This window comes from Vicugna pacos, chromosome 3, assembly GCF_048564905.1.
Source record: "Vicugna pacos chromosome 3, VicPac4, whole genome shotgun sequence".
NCBI lineage: Eukaryota > Metazoa > Chordata > Mammalia > Artiodactyla > Camelidae > Vicugna > Vicugna pacos.
This window is the reverse complement of record NC_132989.1, coordinates 70,940,401-70,965,592: the sequence shown is the minus strand read 5'-3', so window position 1 is coordinate 70,965,592 and position 25,192 is coordinate 70,940,401. Positions and strand designations below refer to the sequence as shown.

At 35.2% G+C, this 25,192-nt stretch overlaps 1 protein-coding gene across 2 annotated transcripts in view; it reads right to left on the bottom strand.

Annotated features, from left to right (window-relative positions):
* The window catches only part of CERT1 (ceramide transporter 1), a 117,084-nt gene that overhangs the window by 23,146 nt on the left and 68,746 nt on the right, over window positions 1–25,192 (bottom strand). For both annotated transcript variants that reach the window (XM_015245598.3, XM_006197586.4), the window contains 2 exons: window positions 18,264–18,421; window positions 13,896–13,988 (listed from right to left, as the gene is read on the bottom strand). In XM_015245598.3, coding sequence (XP_015101084.2) covers window positions 13,896–13,988; window positions 18,264–18,421 — 251 coding nt within the window. The remainder of the gene's footprint in view (window positions 1–13,895; window positions 13,989–18,263; window positions 18,422–25,192) is intronic.

The following is a 25,192-nucleotide window of genomic DNA, read 5'->3' as shown; positions in this document are numbered from 1 at the left end:
GATCTTACTGTTTCTACTTTATTCCAGTAATTGAAAGTAATAATCATGCTTGGTCTCTGAGCCCTTCTCCAAGGAGAAGGTCACAGAGCTGTAACCTTACAAAATAGCCTGAATTACCAAGAAGACCACACCTTGAGTGCTTACAACATAGAGATCTAACCTCTAGCCTCTGTAGACTTGGTTGCCTGGAGGCATCATGATGCCATTTTAAGTCTTTTGATGAGAAAATGATTCTGTTGATTGTTATCAATGCTTTACTGTTTGAGCTGTGGCTATATAATCACCCCACCCCATCCCCAACGTGGGTTCAATTTTAAAGGCACTAGCCTGCTCTGAGTCCCCTTTGCCCGGGCAAAGCAATAAAACTGACCTCTTTTCTTCTAAGCTCCAAGACCTTGTCTCTGGGTTATTTGGCTCATCAGGGACCTGAGCCGATACTTCGGCAACACTGTCACAACCTGGGGCCACACAAGAGCGGGAGGAACTGTGCTGTAATGTTCCCTTCATTTGGCACAGGCATATCAGAAATCTTGATTTAATGCAGTAGTTCTTGTAGAGTTATGAAGATCCTTCAAAACCCACTTCAAAAAACTCCCCAACTTTTAACTACAACACGTACAGAAGAGTGTACAACTCAATGAATTACTGAACCCGAGCAAGACTTTGTAGGGACCTCTTGGGCACAAAAGCCTTTTGATGTCCTCTGTTTCTTATTTGCAGGATAAAGGCTTCAGCCTCCTAGACCTCTGAGTTCCAAAAAGCGGATTCAACTAAGGAAGGGAAGGAAAGCAGAAATGAGGAGCACTCAAAAAATAATAGTGCAGTTTAAGACAGAGTTCTAGTTCCTCCTCAAGGAATATACATAACAATATATCTGAGTTCTTAGGAACTCAAAGGCTCCTACCCAGGTAGAGGATGGCAACTTCAGGGTTAGCACAAAATTCCTGGAACACCACCCTGTTACCTCACCACCAGCCTATCAGAATAACGTCACACTCTGCAGCCCTCACACCAAATTTTGCCTATAAAAACTTCTCCCTGAAAACCATACAGGAGTTTGGGGTATTTGGGATACAAGCCACCCATTCTCCTTACTTGGCCTTGCAATAAACCTTTCTCATCTCCAAACTCCGATGTTTTGGTTTGTTTGGCCACACTGTGTGGCGGGCAAAGGAACTTTTGTTAGGTAACATTTCCATTAAATGAATCTAACTGCACGGGAGCAAAACGTACTACGCCAAAGTGTCTCTGGCACACAGATTACTTTGAACTAAAAAACAATCAAGGACCAGAAGACTCAGCAAGAAACTTTGATCTCTCCCTCTTAACTGACTGAAAAAATTTAGATAGAGGGAATCCTGGAATAGAGCTATCACCAGAGATACCTGCAAAGAATATGGGATAGGTACTATTGGGGACACGCAGCAGGGCCTAGAGACCAGCGTCTACAGCGTCCACTGTTTCTGCATAGCCCATCAAACATCTGCTTTTCCATCTTCATGTGAATTGCCTTTTCCCCCCTTTTAAGTTCCAAACCACTACTTCAACATCTTTTGTCTTTAGCTGAAGATGATATTTAAGGTGAGGGTTTCACCTATTTTGATGAGTTCCTCAGTTTTCCTGGATTTCTCCCATATACACATGTTATTAAACTTTGATTTTCTCCTCTTAATCTGTCAATTTAATTCTTAGACCAGCCAGAACTTAGAAGGGTAGAGAAAAATTTATTCCTCCCTGACACAACCATCTAATGACTAGCTGGATCATGAAAAAGAATAGAAACACCAGTTTTGAGGCATCTCTCCCCAGGACTCCCTTCGTCAAAACATTTCAGACACTCAAAGGACAGCAGTATCACGCTGGTCTCTGTTGACAGCAGAAAAATTGAAAATATCCAAAATCTACTCTGAACTCAAGCGTATTTTCTAATGATTTTTAAATTCTATTGATCATAACCACATCTACACTTTTAAAAATTGTAATGCTCATTCAATCATGTCAGAGCCTCAGCAGTCTCCCAACTGGGAGCTACAGTATTACAAATTTTTACTTTGACAAATGAAATGGGAAAATAAGACAGGTACATTTTTCCTTTGATGGCAAATCTGAGAAAGAACTAAAGTAATTGGAATAAATTTTCCTTTATTAAAAAACAAACCAATCCCTTTATCTCACCATGCTTACCAAAGAAAAGAGCTATTTATTGCTAAATCTATGGGACACTTCACAGTTTTTAACTTATCTGCCCTGTTAGCAGCCTTTGTTAGGTTACTGTCTGTTTGGAGCCTTCCTCCCCCGAGGACAACCTAATTTCCCACTTCCGCTCCAAGTGAGCACTCTTCTTGGGCTTCTGTGCAGGCTCCTCCCCCTCTGCTTATCCCTTAACCATGAGTGCGTCTTGGGTTCCATACTGGCTTTCCTCACAGCACCACTACTCATTTCTATGACTTCAGTCATCATTTGATGATTCCCAAATTCACAGCCTGTCTATCTTCCTCCTAAGTGTTAGATCTTTATATCTAATAATATATAATATGTAATCATTGGGTTAATGTATCAACTCATATGCAATGTGTCTAAAACCTGTTCTTCCCTCACCTCCATGCCAACCTATCTAAGGCAGAAACCTGGGCCTGTTTCTGAATTCCTCCTTTTTCCCTCACTCAATCACCACACGCTTCAATTCTACTTTGCAAATATATGATTTGTCCATGTCTCTTCCTACTGCTCTATCCTAATTTAGACTATCTTCAATTCAATTCTCACCTGTATTAATGGAAAAGTCTCCAAGCCCCCGTCACAACTGTCAACTGCAATCCTCTCTGCTCACTGCAGGAAGTAAGAATGATTTTTCTAAATAGTAAATCTGAAAACTTCACATACTTAAAACCCCAATGCCTGAGGATACTGGTTCCTGCAGACCTTTCTGGCCAGTCAGGCCACTCTCTGCTCTTGATCAGCTCCACTCTCCACAGATAAGTGCTTTCTTTACTTTCCCCTGTGGCTAAATGCTCTTTTGCTTCTGGTCTCCAAATGTTTTTCTTCACAGTCCCTACAAGCAAACACTTTCTAGGCTGTTCACCCGGTTAACATATACTCAGCCTACTTAAGGTTTTAGCTCATCTGTTACTTCATATGGAAGCCACCACTGACTCAACATCCTCCCAGTGTTAAATGTTTTATAACATACCTTGTTCTAACTGCCTGTTAACTACTTTATGTTCCCATTACACACTCGCTAAGGCCCTCATGCAGGATTCTTGTTTGCCTTATTCCTTGCAATGTTACCCATGCCTAGCAGTGTCTTACATTACAGTTAAGTCTTAAGGAATGGATTTAAAATGATAAAATTATTTGAGACTACAGATGAAAGACAAATTTGTTCAATAACTAGAATATTATGAATGCCTGACAAGAACCAAAATAAAGTCATATTTTGAATTAGTGTCTAAAATTCATGCAAATGTAGTATGGATACAAGCAAATATAGATGGTTTAAAACTCCAAAAGAAAGGGAACAAAAATTTAAAAACAGACCCTAGTTTATTTAAGAAATGTATAACTTGATACCACAGGGATGTGAAATAGAATTCATTTTTTATGGCAAGACAAAAAAAATTCAAATAAATAGAATTTCTCTGCCCTATGGCCTCCTCTTTCCCCTCTACTGTGTACTGCATATCTGCATTATTTATCTTGACCAAACCTCCCCCAAAGGCAGAAATACCTGCCCAAACCAAAAGAGCAACATTCTCCTCATATCAACAAGACATAAAAAGATAACCTTCCTTCTGGATCTTGTAAGGGGTCACATGACCCACCACTTGGTATTTGCAGAACTGGATTGTGTAAACTGTCAATAATACTTCATTTGACACACAGCCCTCTGTCTCAAAAAACTTACATAACTGTGCTTTGACGTCTAATGGGCAGAACAGTTTTCCTCAATTTGGCTCGAATAAAATTTTCCATTTCTTTCTCATACTGACTGATTAATTTTTTATTGACATGCATAGCACAGCCAGCAGGATATCAGAGATGCCCACTGAAGTGTACCAGGAACCAGCGTTCAGTATCAACATGGGCCCAATGAGCTTCTCAGTACTCCTCAGGTGTTCCAGTGAGTTCTCCTAACATCTGGATCTCATTTGAGTGATGATCCCCCAAATTTTAATTCGAGCTGTTTCACTTAAGCCTCAGAATCTTTTTCATTTTCTTTAGTTTTTTGGGGGGGGGTATGAGGAGGTAATTACTTTGTTTATTTATTTATTTATTGTTAGAGGAGGTACTGGGGATTGAACCCAGGACCCTGTGCATGCACTCCACCACTTGAGCTATACCATCCCCCCAAGACTCAGAGTCTTAAGGCATACCAGTGCATTTCCTAGGCAGGATGTAGAGGGTCTGGGCAAGCGGCCCATGGAAATAGAGGTGGCTGAGTTTGTTAAATTTAGCTGAAACTGGAAAAATAAAAAAAGAGTTGATATATGGTCTGAACAAAGCTTTTGCTAGTGAAATGAAAGACTGAATTATTCAGCTCTAAAGAACAAGGGAGACCCACTACAACCATTAAGTAAATACTGCTTGTCCAGGTTGCAAGACAGAGCTGATCACCTAGTGCCCCGAGCACCCAAGGATGTTTTACGCTGTCACAGAGAGAAATCAAGCCATGTAAAAGGAGGCAACCAGCCCAAGGGCAACTCCTTGGGGAGCCAGACTCAGAAGCTGCACACATTCGATCCACCACACTGTCCTCAGAAAGTTGTTCAGATCATATCTCATACCCCACATCTGAATTAGGCTATGAAATTAATCATGGGAGATTGTGTCTCAAAGGGCAAACAGCTCCCTGATGGACAGTCACCTACAGAAATACCATCTGGGTTTATGTATGCGTGCAAGTACTTAATTGGGAACTAAAGGTAATCAGTCCCTGAAGTGGCCAAGATATGATACTTTTGGCATAACCAAACTGATTTTTGCTCACAGTTAAAGTGGCAATCTTCTGGATCTGTGCCTTAAGAGTCTACTCGAAACAGTGGGAAGAGTTTTTTCTCTTTTCTGAAATTATACTAGCAGGGAAAAATATTTCTACAGCTAGCTTCTTGGATCCTTTGAATTTGAAAGTCTACCAAATTGTTAACATTTAGAGAGCGCTCATCTTAAACTACTGTACCTATTTTAATCGGTATACAGAAGCCCCAAAAGGCTTCAAAATTTCAAAATGGCCTCAATGAAAGATTTGTTGTAGAAGGCTAATGAAAGATTAATGGTTTAAGAGGTATCTAAAATTTTAATTACTGCTTCCCTGAGACAGGAAGGGAGCAAGGCACAGCCATTCAAGGAACAACACAACAATTAACACCAGGATGGCTAAAGATTCAACCCCCAGTAGGCCCTGAGGCTCAAGATGGTGGGAGATTTGACTTCCTTAAGCTTCATTATATGCTCACTGTAACATATTAGCATGATGAATAACATGCCCACAGGCATCATGGCAGTCCCAAGGCTAGCCACAAAAGGTTAAAGAGTGGGAAATGGCCAATTTCCTGGGAATCCCAGCCCCTTTCCTAGGCTAGCCAGACTGGTCCTTCTACTTATTAGCATATGAAGCTGCGAAGCCCATAAAAACTGGCAACACTGCCCCACACGGGCCTCTTTCTCTCTCCCCTTTCAGAGACAGGCCTGCACTCTGTTTATGGAATGTGTACCTACTTTTACGCTAACGTGAGCACCCAACCCCCACACTTCGTGGACTATCTCTTGCCTTTCGATGATGTATCTCTCTAAATAAATCTACCTTTACTCAACTGTGTCTCGCTCTTGAATTCTTTCCTGTGCAAGGCCAAGGACCCACACTTGGCAGGGCACGTCCCAGGGGCTCAACGGAAGCCTGGGACATGGCCCTCCTCATGCCCCATATTCATTTTTCCTGCATCACCTCCATCCTTCTTTCAGTACTCAATTCTAGTTATTTTTTGTCTAAATTGCCTTTCCTCTCAGAAGACACTCTTTAAACAGTTACCTCTAGACATGGGACCAGGTGAGACTGTAGGAAATTCTCTTCAGATCAAAGGCCTGAGGACCACAGTTAAGTTAATTCTTAAACCCAGGGAGAATCCTCAAAAGTATTCATAAATGGATTACCAAGATAGGAGGTCACTAGTCTGACTAGAATGACCATAGCTGATATTCGGGGCCTGGTAGATTTTTTTTGGGTGGGGAGAGGTGCATTCTCCCCTAAGCTAAATGAGGGAAAGTAAAACAGTCCAAGGTAGGTGAACGAGTATGTGAGTCCTTCAACATCATTGAGGTGGCCACCCAATTCTTTGAGGAAAAAAAGAAACAACAACAACAAAAAACAAAAATAGTGTCCTTATTTTTCAAATCTAGTCTTTATCCATTCAGAGGTGTGGCTCCAGAAACAAACCAAAGCCTACCAATCGCTTTACCACTCCCCAAACTTCCCCTATTTATCTTAAGAGGCTTAAGTAATGAGAAAAAATCTTTTTCTGGCCTTAAGGGGACAAAGTTATTCTATGAGGAACTTGTCTTTCTCTTCCTATATCTTTAAGATACAAATGTTCTACTTGGTCTTCTCCAGGAACCCTTATCTCTGTTACCTTTTTAAAATGCAAATTTCAGAAAAACAGGGCAGATTAACTAGGTATTTGATTTGTCAAAGACAAACAAATCTTCTCCATAAATATTAGCAAAAAGGGTTTAGACATCTAGACAGGTGACTGATTTGTCCCAACTGCTTTTTATATGGTTGCACCTGATTCCTGCCTTAAACTTTGAAATAGGAACTATGGGGTCTCTGTGTCTGTGTGTTTCTTCGTTATCTATGTATGTGTGTTGTAGATGTGTGGTACTGCCAAAATTAATTTGTACAAGAGAGAAACAGAACAGGACCTGCATGTGAGGTCCCCCCTGGTATAAATCCTCTCTGTGTCCCCCATTTCCTGTTTATTGGAAATAGGCGTCCTTGACCTTCTCTGAGTTCCAAAGGGCAGATTCAAACAGTTGCTAATCAAGGAAGGGAGGGAATGCAGAGACAAGGGAGTAACAGTCAAGAGACAACAGTGCAGCCTTGGGGCAGGGTCTTGGTTCCTCCTCAAGGAGTATACATAATAATTTATCTTTGAGCCCTCATCCAGGTGGAGGGTAGTAACTTCAGGCTCAGAACAAGATTCCACCCTGTTACCTCGTCACCAACCAATCAGAAGAAAGTCACACACCCTGCAGCCCCTACCCCAGATTTTGCCTATAAAAACTTTCCCCCACAAAATCTGAGCACAAGCCACCCATTTTCCTTGCCTGGCCCTGCAATAAACCTTTCTCTGCTCCAAACTCCAATGTTTTGGTTTGTTTGGCTTCACTGTGCATCCAGCACTTGAACTTTTTTCTTCAGTAACAAGAGCTCCACTTAATTGGCTTAAAGGAAATTAAGTGCTTATATAAATACTCAAAAATATAAAAGAAACTGGCCAGAATGAATTTCAGGTTTATGTGATTTAGGAAATATTTGGTATTGAATTACTATCTGGTTTTAAAACTAGTTTAAGCTTGTTGGTTTAATTAATACAGATATGCCTTTAGAGTGATCAATATTAAGTATAATACTTTTATTGTACCTAGGTTTACCAGAAGTCAAATAAAATATTATTACTCCTGGTACAAAGTTTGTTAGCAAGAAAAAATAACAATATGACAAACGTTTTTAACTCTTTAGATATAGCTGTTTTGGGATTGTCTATCTAAAATATAAAATACTCTTTCCAGATTTTTGTAAGCTGAAAGTTCATAGTTGTGTTAAATTAACTTAAATAATGGGAATCCACTGAATACTCAGATCATTTCCAGGTAAGATACTGGGACATTAATTATTGAACATAGGCTTCTTTTCTTAGTGAAACTAAAGATATTTAGGAGCATTAATATGTTTGATGCCCACTAAGACATTTTCTGTAAGAAAGTGCATGTTTCCTAGAAACCATAAGTGTTATTTATAAGCCTGCCAATCCACAGTAATGTAAAATGACAGTTCATAATTGCTTACTTTTTAGTTTTTACTAGAAACTAGGTTTTAAGGTTAAGAATTATAATATATGTAACTAAAGCTACAAAATAATAAGGAAATATTTCAACAAGGAAAATGAGAATCCTGTTTTCAGTGAAAGAACGTATCAGAAATGGAAATGCATTTTTTTTTCAAAGTGAAAAAAGGGATAGTTTTATCCTAGAGCTGGAAAAGAAAAAGGACAAAACAATATGCATACAGAAAGCTGTAGAAGGTCTGAGGAAAAGGAACACTGAGAAAAGAGTTTTATACGTGGTCAGGACTGGCTCAGGTAAGACTGAATTTAATTAACAAAATAAATTTTAAAGGTAAAGTGGTACAAAATCTGAATTTAGTTTTCTAAGAACACAAAGTATTCTTAAAGTATCAAGCTGCTTCTGATAACAGACTGTGAATTTCTTTGTCTTTAAGTGATTTATTACAACTTTTGAGATCTTTTACTGTCATTTTGGTTAAAAGAATGGGTATTGTTTCACAGTGACCTATGATTCTATTTGCCAGGTGTTTTGAAACTTTTTTTTGATATTTTTGACAAACTTTATTTTACAAAGATCAAATTCTAAATAAAGTTCATCTGATCTCTAGTTAACTTTAAGGTTTCCCAAAGGGTTCCTGGAACACCTCAAAATATTTTTTTTCTCCATCTCAGAGAGGAATATTTAACCAATCAGACTTGTTTGGTATGTTAAATTACATGTGAAGCATTGTCAAATGAGTGGTGATAAGACTTTTAGATTGTATCATATGGGTAAATATTACTAATAGAGATATTCTAGAAATTATATGGAACTCCTAAATATCTCATATGTCCTGGTAAAATGGTATCAGTCATAATTCTAGTAATTATCATAAATTGTTGTATGTCACAGTAGTAACCAAGTTTATTTGTCAATTGCATTGCAATCAGGTCTTTAACCTTGACTTTTAAATTACTGTCTTTTGTCATTTATGGATAATTACTATTTTACTCTGATGTTTTTGCAAAAATGCTTCATCTTCAATGAGATTCACAGAAAGGACTTTTTGACAAGTATAGGTTTCTGATAACTTTCAGATCATATTGCTAAACAGGGTAAGAAATTGAAGAATTCTGATGGAAAACCTGATAGCTTCATAAAATTGTTAATAGAAGATTAAGATCAAGGATTATCTGCATAAGAGTAAGTGAACTTATAAGTATGGTTATAACTTTTGTTTTTTTATCTGAAATATTACTGGCTTTTAATCTATGTTTTCCAGATACATGGAAACCTTTAAATTATACCTTTGTGTGTAGAATTAAAACATTTATGTTTCCTTTCAACTTAATTACTTCAGAATTTGGAAACTCTTAGGTTCCTAGCAGTTTTCTCAGGTATATAAGGAAGGCCACTCCTAACAAGCACACGAATCTCAAGGTATTTGGGGGACCTTGAGAAGAGAGGAGTTCACCCAAATCTATCACTCAAATCTACAGAGATGACAGGAGGAATCTGTGACATGCCCCTGGTGTGGCTTTCCAGGGCTTGAGAGGTTTTTTTTTTTTTTTTTTTAAAAGAAGTTCAATCTGAGATTTCTTAGAAAGTTCCAGCACAGCAAATGTAAAGAGCCCATGTGGTCAATTTACCAGACACTTTCCAAACAAATTAATCTTTATTTGGCTATATTTGGTAGAAATCAGGGTAATTATAGAGAAAAAGATTATGTTTCAGTGGGTATTAAACACTAGTGAGGTTTGTATTTACTACTGCCTAAGGCTCACTTCCCAGATAGTTCTTTGTTGTTATACTATTGTAAAGTTTAGTTATTAAAAGGATACTCTAAGTTTGTTTCTGAAGCTTATCACAGTAATCTAACTTTGGATGAACATCAGATGTGCCATGATCTGCAACCAGATTACTCATACTGGAAAAGACATCAGATAAAGGACTCTTTACAGCCACACTGGAAGGGACTTTATCAGGCCTTCTCTCCTGAATCAATTGCAACCCCTGTTTCTCACACTCCACTTGAACAAAGACCGGCACTACCAGACCAGGATGAGAAGATGATGACATCGGAAGTAGAAAGCTTACCCAAGATGCTAAACCAGCCTGAATATTGATTACTTTGACAAATGCTCATACTTTTCTTTTTCATTTTTGTGCTCACACTTTTGCTGATGAACCAAATGTATTTCTTTTTTGGGGTTCAATCATTCCCAAGTTTCAAAAAAAAATCAATCCAAGTACTGGGTTTGTGGCCAAATATGTCTAGTACTATGTCTAGTACTCCCAGGTTGCCTTGGTAGAATTCTCTCCAAGGCTCTAACTAGATGGCCCTCAGAAATTTTATTGTGAAAGAAACAAATTCAAGCACCATGCAAGCTAATGTTACCACCAATAACATTAAGTGAGACCCTCTTACACGGCCAGTTAATGATGCCTGTCCTGAACCTGGCCACAAATAGTCCTTTTCACTAGATGTGAATATTTGGTAGCTCCTAACAGGACTCAACAGATTTATGGAACAAGTTTATGACCTTGGCTCTCCCTAGGTTGGTTAGGAAGATACATAACTGCTTTTCTTTGGACCCAAGGTCACTAATGGTTAGCCTTGGAAACAGCCCTTGTCAATCTGTGATTTCAACCCTAATATGAGCATGTTGGTTTGTATCAGTTTTCCAGTGGTGTGACCTTATTTAGCCACGGTATTTGTTAACTTATCTTATGACACATGAAGTCATATTTCCAGTCTGAACGATCCTCTTCCCAGTTTAGAGGAAATACTAGGAAAATGGTTTGATTCATGAGGATCTTGGTTTAAATCTTTGCTAATGACATTGCTGGTCCAATTGGCAATTTTAATTACAGTTTGTGAACTTATATGGTGATATAATTTCTTGCCTTTCATGCAGTGTGTCACCTGCTCATACTAAGATAATGAATGTCTACACAACTTGAAACTATAGATCACATCTGTAGTTCTCTATAACATAATGGGCATACACAACACACATGTGAGGAAAACTGGCTTAAGTTCTATAGGACAACATAGAACCACTCTGGCATAGAGGGACCAAAAACATTTGATCACCTAATGCTTTTAATCAAAAGATTAATGATCAAAAAAGGGAAATTGTGAAATAAAATGTATTTTATGGCAAGACAAGAAAAATTTAAACATAAACAAATTTTCTCTGCCTTCTGGCATCCTCTTTCCTCTCTACTGTGTACCGTGTATTTGCAATATGCATCAATCAAGCCTCTCGCAATGTCAGAAATACCCGCTCAACCCTAGAAAGCAACATTCTCCTAGCATCAACAAGATAACTCCTTAAAACATAACTTTCCTTCTTGACCTTGTAAGGAGTCAAATGATCTACCACTTTGTACCTACAGAACTGAATTGTGTAAACTGTCAGTAATATGACTGATGTACATTTGATGTACATACATTTGATGTACAGCCCTCTGTCTCAAAAAACTTATATAACTGTGCTTTGACTTCTAATGGGCATGAGTTCTTTGAGCTTTCTAAGATGCTGTTCCCAGGTTGTAATACTCAATTTGGCTCCAATACAATTTTCCATTTCTTTCTTAGATCAACTCATTAATTTGTTGTCAACAGGGAGATAGCAAGAAATAAAATGAAGTACTCCTGTTTTCTTCATTAAAAGTGAGAGAGGTGCATTTCAAATGGGGTAGGGGGAAGGATGGTTTTATTCAACAAATGCCACTGGAACAAAATACAGATTCTTACATTCCACTGTAATTTTTAAAAATCCAGATGTATTGATATATTTAGAAGAGACTATTTAAAAAAAAAAAGGAAAGAAAATACAGACAATTATTTTAAGTAGTATATGAAAGGATTTCAATCTAAAATGGAACTGGAGGATGTGAATTGGAGAATCTCATGCATGTGCCCTCTGAAGAATGAAACTTAAGAACTGAGAAAATGATTTCCTGTAAATGTCTGATCTACAGAAGACCGAGTCTTGTCTCCTGACCAATGACCATCTGCCAAGAATGTCCCCTCATCCTCAAGACAATGAACTTACTGCTTGGACCCTGGCCGGACTCTCCTTGTCTTTGCATTCCTTGCTCAAAAATATAGCCAGTCCCAAACCATCAAAAGGACTGCCTGTAACTTTTTACTGCACGCACCTCCCAAATTTCAATTCCTTGCTATTCCCAAATAAACTCATTTTGGTCATTTGAGCATGCCTCAGTTTACTTCTTTAGGTGGACAAAAGAATGCTTTTTAAAACATGGTAACAAATGTAGAGATAAATATCTCCAAAAAACTGTGAGTTAATTACATGAAAGTATAAGACTTTTTATATGGCAAAACCAACAATCAAAAAGATTTTTTAAAAACTATAAAAGTAAGAAAATAATTGAGAAATGAAAAGCCAATCCTACACATTTTCTAAATCAATAGAGGGGAAAAGAACACTAAATCCTAAAAATAAAAATTTCAAGGAACATGGACTTGAGTCATTAAAGAAATGCAAATGACCAATAAACATTTTTTAAAGAAAGCCTAAATCACATAAATACAGCAATTTCAAAAAAAAAAAATGAGAAGCTAACAAACACATATACTTAGCACAAGAACCCTCTTCCCTCCACCCTGCTCCCTTCCCCTGAAATAAAACCTGTGTTGACAAAAGTGGAGATAAACAAATATAACATTATACTTACATACTGCTAGTGGGACATACAGAGGCACCACGTATTATTAAATTAAAAAGACAGATTTTCTATAATCTTCTAATGAAAATCTTATTTACAATATGAAAAAATAGTAGGGTAATTTTAAAAAGCTTAGAGTTCCCCCCAAAATAAACCTAAAATAGCAAAACAATCTGCTTAGCTTCAGAATAAAAATTAAAGTTGTAATAGCTTACATTTCAGCAATCCAGACTTTTAAAATTTCAGAGGATAGTTAATTACATAATTTTTACACATTCTAGAAGGAATGCATTGACAACTTAGTAATTTTAAAATATTACCACTCGAGGCTCATACTATGGATTTTAACAGTTGGAAATCAGTTCCAACATAAAAACACTGTCAACAGCAAATCTTTTTTTCCTTTATAGAATAAAAATGGCAAGAAATTTTTCTTTTACTTTCTTAAATATAATTTAACTTTTTATCATTCTACTTCTGTTTCAATGACACTCCTTGTCACTTCATTTTTCAAATGTACATTTCTGGAATATCAACAACATTAATAATAATTACCAAATATAACTTACACTTGTTTTTCTTTAAAGAAATATCACAGAAAAACAGTATATAAAATTTTAATATATACATGTGAATATGGAGAAGCAGAATTTACTAACTGCTTAACAAATAACTAAAAGGGGAAAGAAGTTGGTTTCAGATATTTTTCAAACATAAAAGCAAGGCAATTAGAACAGTTCATACCCTGCTATGGATAAGACCTCATAGTATATAGTAGAGACTAAAATCTTTTGCCTGTAAAGTTCTCAGGTTTTTCCTCTGTAGATTGTTTTTATTAAAATAATAATAATAATGATAATGATGATGATGACGTTAGAAGGTAATATCAATAAGTATTATCCTCACAGGGGAGACGAAAACTTATCCTATAAAGTGGACAGGCCCAGTAATGAGGCTTTTAAAGGCTATACTAAACTTCACAGGCAATAAAAAAACAAGTCTGTTTCAGAGTAAGCCAACCATATATACATTATGAAATATTTAAGATATTTAAAGGTTATAAAAGTATTATATAAAAATTAATCATTTTGTGATATAAATATATATATGTATGTCCTATGAGTTTCTCTTTCTAAGATCATATAATTTCATACCTCATAATCTGGTCCTCCAAAGTGGGATTTTTTCTTAAGTTCTGTCATGGCATTTTTGTATGCTTCCTCTGTTCTTCTTCTCTTCTCAGTTTCCTGTTTAAAAAAACAAAACATAGCAAGTGAAAAGTTTATCAAGTGAAATGAGGATTTTCTCTGCATTTCATCAAAATTTCAGATTTTGGACAAAATAACACCACTCTTTTGAAAAATGAGTATTATTCTGCGCAAGAAAACACTTCTCTGGGCTATATATCACACATAAGCTAACATTTAAATCATCACTAAGATCACCTTATTGACAGGTTATATATTTAAATAGATCAAATAACTACTGAAGAGTCTACACTTTAAAAAAAATTAAAAAGATAAATTAGCACCAGAGAAATGCATACAACAATTAATTTTGTTACAGAGAAAAAAATGCAAATAATGGATGCCAGGAAGAAAATAAGTCAATAATTGGTAGAATCAATAAGTGCTAAAAGATAAATTTCTTACACTTTCCCACTGCTGGTTAAAATTATTTTAGAGCTGAAAAGGAGCTTCGATTACTACTTTAATACTCTCCTTTTATAGATAAGGTCTGTAGCTCTAAGAGTTTGCCAAAAGATCCAAGGTCAAAACTTAAGAGAAAAAGGCTGGCCTTGGCACTGATTTCAAACTTATTTTTACAACAATGGGCTGCACTAAGTCAAATCTGATAAAGATCCAACAAGCTTATACAGAACCTAATGCCTTTATTCCCTTAGTTCAAACACTTAAAGGCTAAATTAAAGTTCACACTGAACTCACACAGAGCTTACCTACTTCCAAACACCCTATCTGAATTAAAGCTAGTGCAAATCAATGAATTAATTCATCAGGCCCAAAGATTAACTGATTTTTGTGTACTGAAGAAAAACTAGGACTTCAAACCCACTAGATTGGCTAAAATTAAAAAACAATCACCCACAAAAACTGGACAATACCAAATGTTGTCAAGGATGAAAAGCAACTAGAATTCTCACCTATTGGTGGTAGGAGTATAAAGTGATATAACCACTTTGGAAAATTTTTTCCCTATATCCACTAAAGCTAAGCATATATGCAATGCATCAATAATTCTACTGCTTGGTATATGCCCAGAGAAATAAGTGCATATGTCCACCAAAAGATATGTACAAGAATGCTCACAGCAGCTTTATGCCCTTATATACACAGCCAAAATATAAAGAGCTAAATGTCCATCAGCAGGAAAAAGGAATAAACAAATTGACGTCATACAATGAAAATTAATCATACAATGAACTGTACAACAATACTACTATAGAACAATAAAAAATAATAAACTACCACTAAATGTAACAAGATGAAGTGAACCTTACAGTCCATGTTGAGGGGGAGGAAAAAAAGCCAGACACAAGGATGTATTTTACATGATTCAATTTACATGCTGTTCAGGAATAGGCAAAACCAATCTGTGATGATGTTAGAACTGTGGTCCCCTTTGAGGTGGTGGTATGGTATGGACTAGGAAGGGGCATGAGGAGACCTTCTGGGGTGCTATCCAAGTCCTGTATCTTTTTTTTTTTTAACTTATGTTTTAGGGGGAGTGGATAATTAGGTTTACTTTTTTATTTTTAATAGAGATGCTGGGGATTGAACCGAGGACCTCGTCCATGTTAAGCACGCACTCTACCCCTGAGCTATTATGCTCCCCCTAAAAGTTCTGTCTTGATCTGAGTGGTGGTTATAGGGGAGTATACTTATGTATAAAACTCATTAAACAGTACACTTAAGACTGTATGTACTTCACTGTATGTATGCTAAAAAATGAACAAAACAAGAAAACACAGAACAGCAATAATATTAAAGACTTTGGGGAAAGTGAAAAAAACATGTGAAATTATACAGCTGTGAATCTATTAATATAAGCAAACATCTTCAATGAATAGGTAGGTTTCCTCTTACTAACACTGTTAAGAACTAAAACTGTTTAATTTTAGAATTTTTGGTCTTCGTGGACATGACTGCCTAACAATTAAGCATACTTCTATAAAAGAAGGAATTCTTTTTACAAGTAGTCAGGAAAAATTGTCACCACTAAAGGATATTAATTTTCAACTACTTAGCTATAAGAGCAATGGAACTGATATTAGAAATCTAAATAAAAGCTATTATGCATAAAACCAGAGATCTAATATATTGAGATTTGTATAAATTATATACATCTATTATTTATGTATATGTATTATATAATATATAGTATATATATATAATATAACCATATATTAGAAATCTATATAAAAGCTACATAAACAGCTATTAATTAGCTATTATATCACCTATGATCTGTTTAATTGTTCTCATTAGATTTTAAGCTCCATGAAGGAGAACTTCCTGTTGATTACTGTTTCCTCATTTCTAACTTAAGAGTCTAGCATACAGCAAACACACAAAAACTTCTTAAATAAAACAACAATTTCAACTAAACCATATTAAGTTATTATTTTATTTTCTGTCCCAATTATAGAAACTACCTAAAAGACATGTTTGTTAATAACTCTCTCCATTCAAGAACTTCCTAGTCTTTATAGAGGGGGATAGGTGTGTGTATATACATGTATGTATGTACACACACACACACTGAATACATGTGTATATACTGTGTATGCACACACACACTTACGTTTCCTGTAAAATGTAACTGGGTCCCCTATCAACCCTGAGAAGAAAATTATGGTGGAAAAGGTGAGTAAGATATATTAGATAGACCTGTACGAGGACTATAAAGTACAGCAGTATGCAGATTTCAATTAATACTGCCATCTTTTGAGGCTGTTACTTGGTTAAACGTGGTGCAGTGGAAGTCTTTTTTCACAGATCCTTTGGTTTGGTCTACATATTGCTACCCAATAAAGGAAGAGCATGGGTAAGATTACCAACATTGGAAACAATGGCAAGTCCACCTCCTTGTTCAAGTGAGAAATCTGATTGCCAAAAAGATGGTGAAGCCATGTCTTATTTTTAATGAATTTTTTTAGGCAGTATGGTAGAGTATATGATTGGAGATGACAATACTTTGGTGAAGGATAAATAGATGGAAGGGAGGAGAGCTTAAGAGAAATTGCCAAAAAGTTTTGAACAAGCTAGTGTGGACAAGTTGAAAGATTCTTTTGAACTTGTCTAATGGATTTATAGGGTTGTTCTGTTTTCTCAACACATTTGTGTGTATGTGTGTGTGTGTGTACAGGGAATCTTCTAAAAACTCAATTTGATCCATGGTTGAAATCTTTGATGATGATGATGAGTTCCATTCCAGAAAAATAATGAAGTGTCTGAACCCTAAACGAACGTTTTCATTGCTTGTTTTAAAAAAACATAAAACACTAGCCAATGGCTTACTCTCACCTGTACCTGAGAATTTTGAACAATTCTCTTTTCTTTAAATATGGGGAACCTTCTTAAACATACAGTGCGATGCGAATCTTGTAGCCATTCCACCGTTACAGCAGTGATGATACTGCTTTCCTTAGTGTTCTACTCACATTTGATAAGACCTTCAAATACTGCAAGCAATAGGACTCACTAACAATTGATAAGATTCTGACTGACATCTGCCCTAGTATCCAGAGCTGAAATATGGAAGAGAAAAATTCTTCTAATTCTGCTACTTAACACCTCTGAACAAGTACCTGGGCCTCAGCTGCTGCTTCTATAAAATGATGGCATTGGACTAGAACTAAATTCCCTAAGGTATGCTTTAGTTCTAACATTTTACTAATGTTAAACTACAAACAAAAGTTTTCCTACTAAAAAAATTCACTGAGCCGAATTCTACTTCACACTTGAAACTAAAGATTTACATTGTAATATTACTATCACTAATACAGTTTAAACAGAAGTGGGAAAAGGTGAACAAAAGGCAAATGTTCGATGAACACAAAATACATGTTAAATGATATCACAATGATCCTGGAAAATATACATGGTCATGAATGCAATGAGTTAATATTAACTTCATCGACCGGTGTTTATTAGTTCATATAACTTAAATGCAGTTTTGTGTATCACACAATAAAACTGGGCAATGTTAAATGGTTCATTTCTGTTCCAAACCACTATTATTATTATTACAAAAAAACTTCTTTGTTAAAATCCAATCAAGAATGCATACTGTATAGTAACACAATACATAACTGGTGAATCTCATTAGAAAAATGAGTTTAAAAGATGGTCACAAAGTTTCAGCAGAGTAGTATCATCTCCTTTTTCGATTAACCAAATGTATTTTTCCCTAGGAAGTTAGTTTGGTTTAAATTTAGTTCAATCAGTACATAAAACAAATAAAATCTGATTTTTTTTTAAAAGAAGAAAAATCAATCTTACCTTATCCAGTCTCTTTTGCCAGCTGTCCTCACGTTTTACCATTAGTTCAATACAATGAGAAAGTGTAGCAAGGATTCCAGCAGTAGTTGCTTTAAAAGTTATTGCCTCCCCTTTGAAGTCTATACCATTAATTCCTTTTGGTGTCACATGTGGAAATACTGAAGAGGAAAAAAAAGGTTATTCACTAAAAATCTTTTCAGTTAAGAAAACATTCCTCTTCACAACTTAAAATTAGAAAATGTTTAGAAAACTATCAAGTCAGAGCAGGTTTTCAAATTGTAATTGCCTTCTAGTTGGTCAACATTCAAAAAAAATTTCCATCTGTTCTCTATGAGAAAAGAAGCTTGTGATAGCATATGTACTTTCAAGTCCTTTTTCTCTGGATTCTATTTCCCAAAATCTATTTGCTAGCTGCACCCAGTGAATAAAGTGGTAGGAGGAAAAATACTTTAATAATAACTTTCAGACAGCTTAGAGCAGAACCTAATTATGGCAAGAACTACCTTACATTTTGAGAACCCTTGAATTTAAAAAAAACCTGAAGATAAACTGAAGAACTGAATAAGATCATAGAAAAATTTTAAATAAATGTCCAAATATAAATCTGGGACCAACGTGCACATTACGTGGTTCTTATGTCTACATTTTATAATTTTAATTGAAAGATAGCCTTTGAATTAAATGAAAAATCTTAAACTCACAAGACGCAAAAAAGACAGCACAACATCTTATACTATAGTTAATAAGAAACCATTTCAATAGAACTCTTACGAATGGAATAACGATACTTTCAACTTTAAAAACTCGTATGTAGATAAGACAGTAAAGGCGCAATCCATAAAAGAGTTAAATGATAAACTAAATTTCATCAAAATTTAAAATTTCTGCTCTTGAAGGCATGGTTAGAAGAATGAAAGTTGCAGTTATGTAGGATAAATAAGTCTAGTGAGCTAATTTTCAGTTAATAAACTGGTAACTGAGGAGATAACACTAATTAGCTTGACTGCAGTAATCATTTCACCATGTATACCAAAATTATGTTGTATACCTTAAATATATATAATGCTTATTTAAAAAAATTTTTTAAAGAATAAAGCAACAAGCCACAGATTGGGAGAAAAATCTTTGCACAGAATATGTATAATAAAGGACTTATACCATTTATCAAGATATATTATATATTAATATAGACATTCTGTATTACAATATACAATATATAGTAATCTCAAACTCAACAATAAGAAAATACATAACCCAATTAAGTAACTGGACAAAAGACTTGAACACATACCTCATCAAAGGAGAGATACAGATGGTAAATAAGATGAAAAGATGCTCAATATATTAGTTACTAGGGAAAAGCAAATTAAAACTATGAGATACCACTACACACCTGTTGAAAGACTGACAATGTCAAGTGTTCGTGGGAATTTGGAGGAACCTGAACTCTCAAATATGGTTGGTGAAATGCAGTCTGGTAGTTTTTTAAAAAGTTAAATATATACCTACCATATGATTCAACTATTCCACCTCTGGGTATTTACCCCAAAGAAATAAAATATGTGTCCACAAAAAGACTTACGTGAATGTTTGTGGCAACATTATCTGTAATATCCCTAAGCAGTAAATAACTCAAATGTCCACCAATAGATGAGCTAACTGAACAAATCATGGTGTTACCTATACAAGGAATTACTACTCAGCAATGAAAAGAAATCAAATACTGATATACATACAACAACAATGAGAAATCTCAAACTAAGAAAGAAATAAGGCAAAGAAAATTCACATACTGTATGAGTCCATTTATATTAAAATCTAGAAAACGCAAATTAATCTATAGTGACAGAAAAGAGACCAGTGGTTGTTTGAGAATGGAGGGAGGAAGGCAAGACAAAAGGGATGGAAGAAACTTATCAGGGTGATGGACATGGTAACGGTCTTGATTGCGGTGACAGCTTCATGACAGTATCAAAACTTACCAAATTGTACACTTAAAGTATATGCAGTTTATTTTATGTTAATTAGATCTCAATAAAGCTGTTAAAAACCTTGTATTTCCTTTTTCTTATATTTTCTAAAAACTTTTATCACTGTAACTTCTATATTTTCTATCATTCTTACCAAGATTGCTGTTTTATTATAAACTGTTATTTTTACTAATAATCAACTTAGAAATTAAAAGTCACCTGTGTCCTATATACGAGAATGTGTGCAACTGCAACGATGGGTCCTTCCCATTGCCTGCTAATTTATAGAGTCAGTACAAGATGCAAGACCAACAAGAAATACCTTTTAAAAAAACTCTAAAACATAAAAATAAATCTCTTCAGCTGCACTTTACTTTCAGAAGCAGTCACCCTCAAATCCTTTTCAGAATGATACAGGGGTATGTTACAGATTTTTAAGTTCTCAAATGGTTGAAAGTAAGTGTCTTACACATAGCAAAGTTCTCTGATATAAATTTCTCTCATGTTACATCTGTTAGGAAATGACAGTCATGAAGATAAAACCTCATCGTAATTTGTCATCCACTGAGCTCCTGTAAGTATTGGTTACCTTGATTTTTGCTCCAAGCCTTTTACACTTTATATTGTAGAACTACATTCATCTTGATGGAAAAACTTAAAACCCCAAAGTAGTCAATAATTTTAGAAGAGCATACTCATCTATATATCTCAGCTGAATATGAAGGAAAGAAGATCTTAAGGAGACAAGGTGACATGCCTCAGTTTCTTTTGGGAAAATGATACACTGTAGTAAAAGGAAGTTGAAAGTATGTGAATGTAACCATGTTCAAGAAGGGCAGAAATGACAGAAATTATAAAATAATCTATAGATCTAGATTTCTAAGTACTTAAGCTCCAAAAATTATCATTCAGATTTATGGTTCTTTTGGTTGAACTCTGACGTTACACACTTCAAAAAGACTTTTGAAGGTAGTAACACTCAGAAAATCAAGGAATCTCTATGCTAATACCAACATGTCAAAACTAAAAACAAATGCTGACAGAAGCCTAGAGATTTGTAATCTCTCCATTTCATTGAGACTCTCACACATTATTCTACATAGCAGGCAACCTAAGGGGGGATTTCCACAGTTTCTGTGGTGAGAAGTTTTTCATTTTTCCAAAGGAAATGTTCTAAATAACGATGTATGTTTATAGACAAGGCAGAAAAAAATTGGTGGAGAAGTCCTTCTGAACATACAGGATGGCAAATTTGTTTAAATCTCTCCTCACTTGTCTACTATGATAAAGAAGAAACATGGCTGAAGACTATAACCATGGTATCAAACATACCAGGGGCACTGATCAACTGGTTTGGGATTACTGGTCTATTGTAGAGCAGCTTTTATGATTATTTATTATTCTAACAGAATAAGATAGATACAACTGGCTAAAAAACTAAATTTAAAATAATCTCACATGCAAAATCTGTAAGCTAAAAGGGAATGGATGAAAACTGATCTGTGGTCCAATTTTTTTGTTTAGACAACTAATGTATAGCATATACACACAGATTAGGTGGAGGAAGAGGACAGGACAAAAGTCATGTTCCTAGAGTAATGCATGTTCCATTTACACCAAATTTCCTCTCAGTGAGTTTCAAGAGTATATCTTGATTTGACAGATCAGTTAATACTTACTGCCATTATTTGATATAGTAAATGACATGACGAAATGCTCTTATATATTATTTACAAAATATGAATAGACAGAAATTAGAAAATTGGTCAGAAAATATGGTTAAAAACATAGCTAAATGGGAACAGGGAAATATAACAAAGATCAAAAATCCACACAAGTAGCCATCTTCGATATTAACTAAAACAATTAAATCATAAGAAATAAGGGTTTAGGAGTAGGGAGTTTTTGAGTTAAGATTGGTTTAAGTTAAAGTCGAGGCAAAAAAAATCTAACATTATAAAATCAGCTTATTTATTTAGCCTTAAAAAAAATAACAGCTTTACTGAGATAAAACTTACCATAAAATTCACTCATCTAACATACAATTAAATGGATCTTAGTATATTCAGAGTTGTACAAGCATTACCACAATCAACTTCAGGACATTTTCATGAACAATGCCCTCAAATCCCATACACATTAGCAGTTACTTCCCACTTCCCCAACCCTACCTCCTACCCACACCCCCCAACCCTAAGAAACCATTAATCAAGCCTCTGAATATTTCATAAATGAATACTAAGTGGCCTTTTGTAAGTGGCATCTTCCACTTATGATAGTATTTTCAAGGTTCATCCACATTACAGCATGTATCAGTACATTCCTCCTTTATATGGCTAAAAAATGTTCCATTATTTGATTATATCGCATTTTGTTTAACCATTCACTAGTGGATGGCTATTTGGATTATTTCCACTTTTTGACTGTTAGGAATAATGCTACAATGAACATCCATGTATAAATATCCATATGGATGTTTTCATTTCTCCTGAATATATACCTAGGCGCAGAATTGCTAGGTCGAATGGTGACATTCATATTTAACATGTTGAAGAGCTGAGAGACTGTCTTCCAAAGCAGATACACCATTTTACATTCCCACCAGAAGTGTACGAGGGTTCCAATTTCTCCACATCCTCATGAACACTTGTTACGGCATTTCTCATTAGCCAGCTTAACAGGTGTGAAGTGGTGTCTCACTGTGGTTTTGATTTGCATTTTCCTGATGGCTAGTAAGCTGAGAACCTTTTCAGGTGCTTAGTGCCCATTTATATATCTTCCTTGAAAAAATGTCTATTCAGATGCTTGGCCTATTTTTGAACTGAGATACTTAACCTCTTATAGATCTGTAAGAGTTCTTTACATATTTTAGATAAAAATCCTTTATCATATATGTGACTGGCAAATGTTTTCTCCAATTTTGTGGGTTATCTTTTTACTTTTTTGACAGCATTCTTTGAAGCACACAAGTTTTAAATTTTGATAAAAACCAATTTATCTTTTTTTCCTTTTCATTTCTACTTTTGGTGTCATATTTAAGAAGTCTTTGCCCTACCCAAGGTCATTAAGATTAATTCCTACATTTCTTCTAAAGTTTTATAGTTTTAGTTCTTTTAATTAGGTTTTTGATCCATTTTAAGTCAATTTTCGTGTTTGGTATGAAGTAGGGGTTCAGCTTCACTCTTTTATATATGGATATCCAGCTGCCTAGCATCATTTGTTGAAAAGACTTTTTCCTCACAGAACTGTCTTGGCACTCTTATGAAAAGTTGATTTACTATAAACCTGAGGGTTTATTTCTGAACTTTCAATTCTATTTCACGGTTCCATATATCTTTCCTTATGCCGCAACCACACTTCACTGTCGCTTTTGTAGTAAGTTATGAAATTGGAAGTGTGAGTCCTCCTACTTCTTCCTTTTTCAAGACTGCTGTAGCTACTCTGGGTCATTTGTATTTCCATATTAGCTTATCCATTTGTGCATAAATCCTACTTGGGACTTTGGTAAAGACTGGATTGAATCAACAGGTCAATTTGGGGAATAACTGATTTTTAATAATATCAAGTCTTCTGATCCATGAACATAGATGGAAAATCTATTTAGGTCTGTCTGTTTAGACTATTCAAATATTTTATTGCCTTGTGATGTTTATACTACTTATTCTATCCATTATTGAAAGTTGGTTATTGAAATCTCAAACTATTACTATTAAATTGTCTTTTTCTTCTCCCTTCAATTTCATCAGTTTTTGCTTCATGTATTTCGGGGCTCTGTTGTTACCTGCAAATACGTGCTTTATTGTCATAATCTCTCTTCTTTTGTCTCTAGAAACAAATTTTTAAAAGATAGTATAGAATATAACACAAGAAAATTTACATTAGAGGTAGACAGTAAGTTGGTTCACAAAAGATTGAGAGAACAGTCCAGCATGATCTAGAAATCTTGAGGTCTTTACTCAAGGAAGATGTTTTCTTATCAAAAAATTTCTCCTGTTCTAATCTTCAAATTACTTTAATTGCCTCCAGTGTCTCTAGAATTATATTCTAATTTTGCTTCGGAAAATTTATGTCTGGTTTTGTATCAGAAAATATATTCTGGAAAAAGGTAAGAGAAGGAAGCTGGGGATTGCATCTTTCAATAAACAGATTTTCATTCAGGCCCTCCCAACCAGAGTTCTTAGAGATAAGCTGAATCACTTTATTGATAGGCCAATACATCCATCTTTTGCTGTGCCTGGTATTCCTGAATCTAAAACTCTGCAGTTCAGTTTCTACAGAAAGTAAGCTTCCAGAAGTTCTCTTTTGTGGAAATACAGCTAGGGTAGCTGAGTGTATGTGAGATGATGGAAGATTGGACCTAAGAGTTTTATAATTTCTTTTAATAATTTTTCCAATATCCAAACCAAAAAAATCTGCTTTTTTCTATTAAAGCAGATTACTCACTGTGAAATTAAAATGTAACAGAAAGAACCTTCCCAAAATAAACCTCTAATTCCATAAAGACATATAAATTTGGATGACTCAACCAAGTTCAGCAATTTCAGCCCCAAGTTATGAGGGAAACTTTCTAATAAGAAGCTATTCTGGAAGACTGAGAGCAAAGTAGGTTGTAAGGAAGAAGAGAATAATGATGAAATAAAAAACAGGAAGAGGAAGGAAGGAAAAATTGGTGAAGAGAAATATTAGATCTTAGTATCAACATTACACTATTCCCATTTGTTTGTTAGGAATTCATTGTGTTGACCAGCACTTTAACTGGGAAAGTTCCAATAGCCATATGAATTTTGGAGTGTTTCAGAGAGGTAAGTACATAAAATATTACATGAAAAAAAAATTAGACTCTTCCCATATGACTTCTGAAACTGAACATTCTTTCTATGCATATTAAAGGTTTAAAAAATGACTTGAAAATTGCCATGGCCACAGATTTTACTTCATATTATTTTATAACTGAGCAAA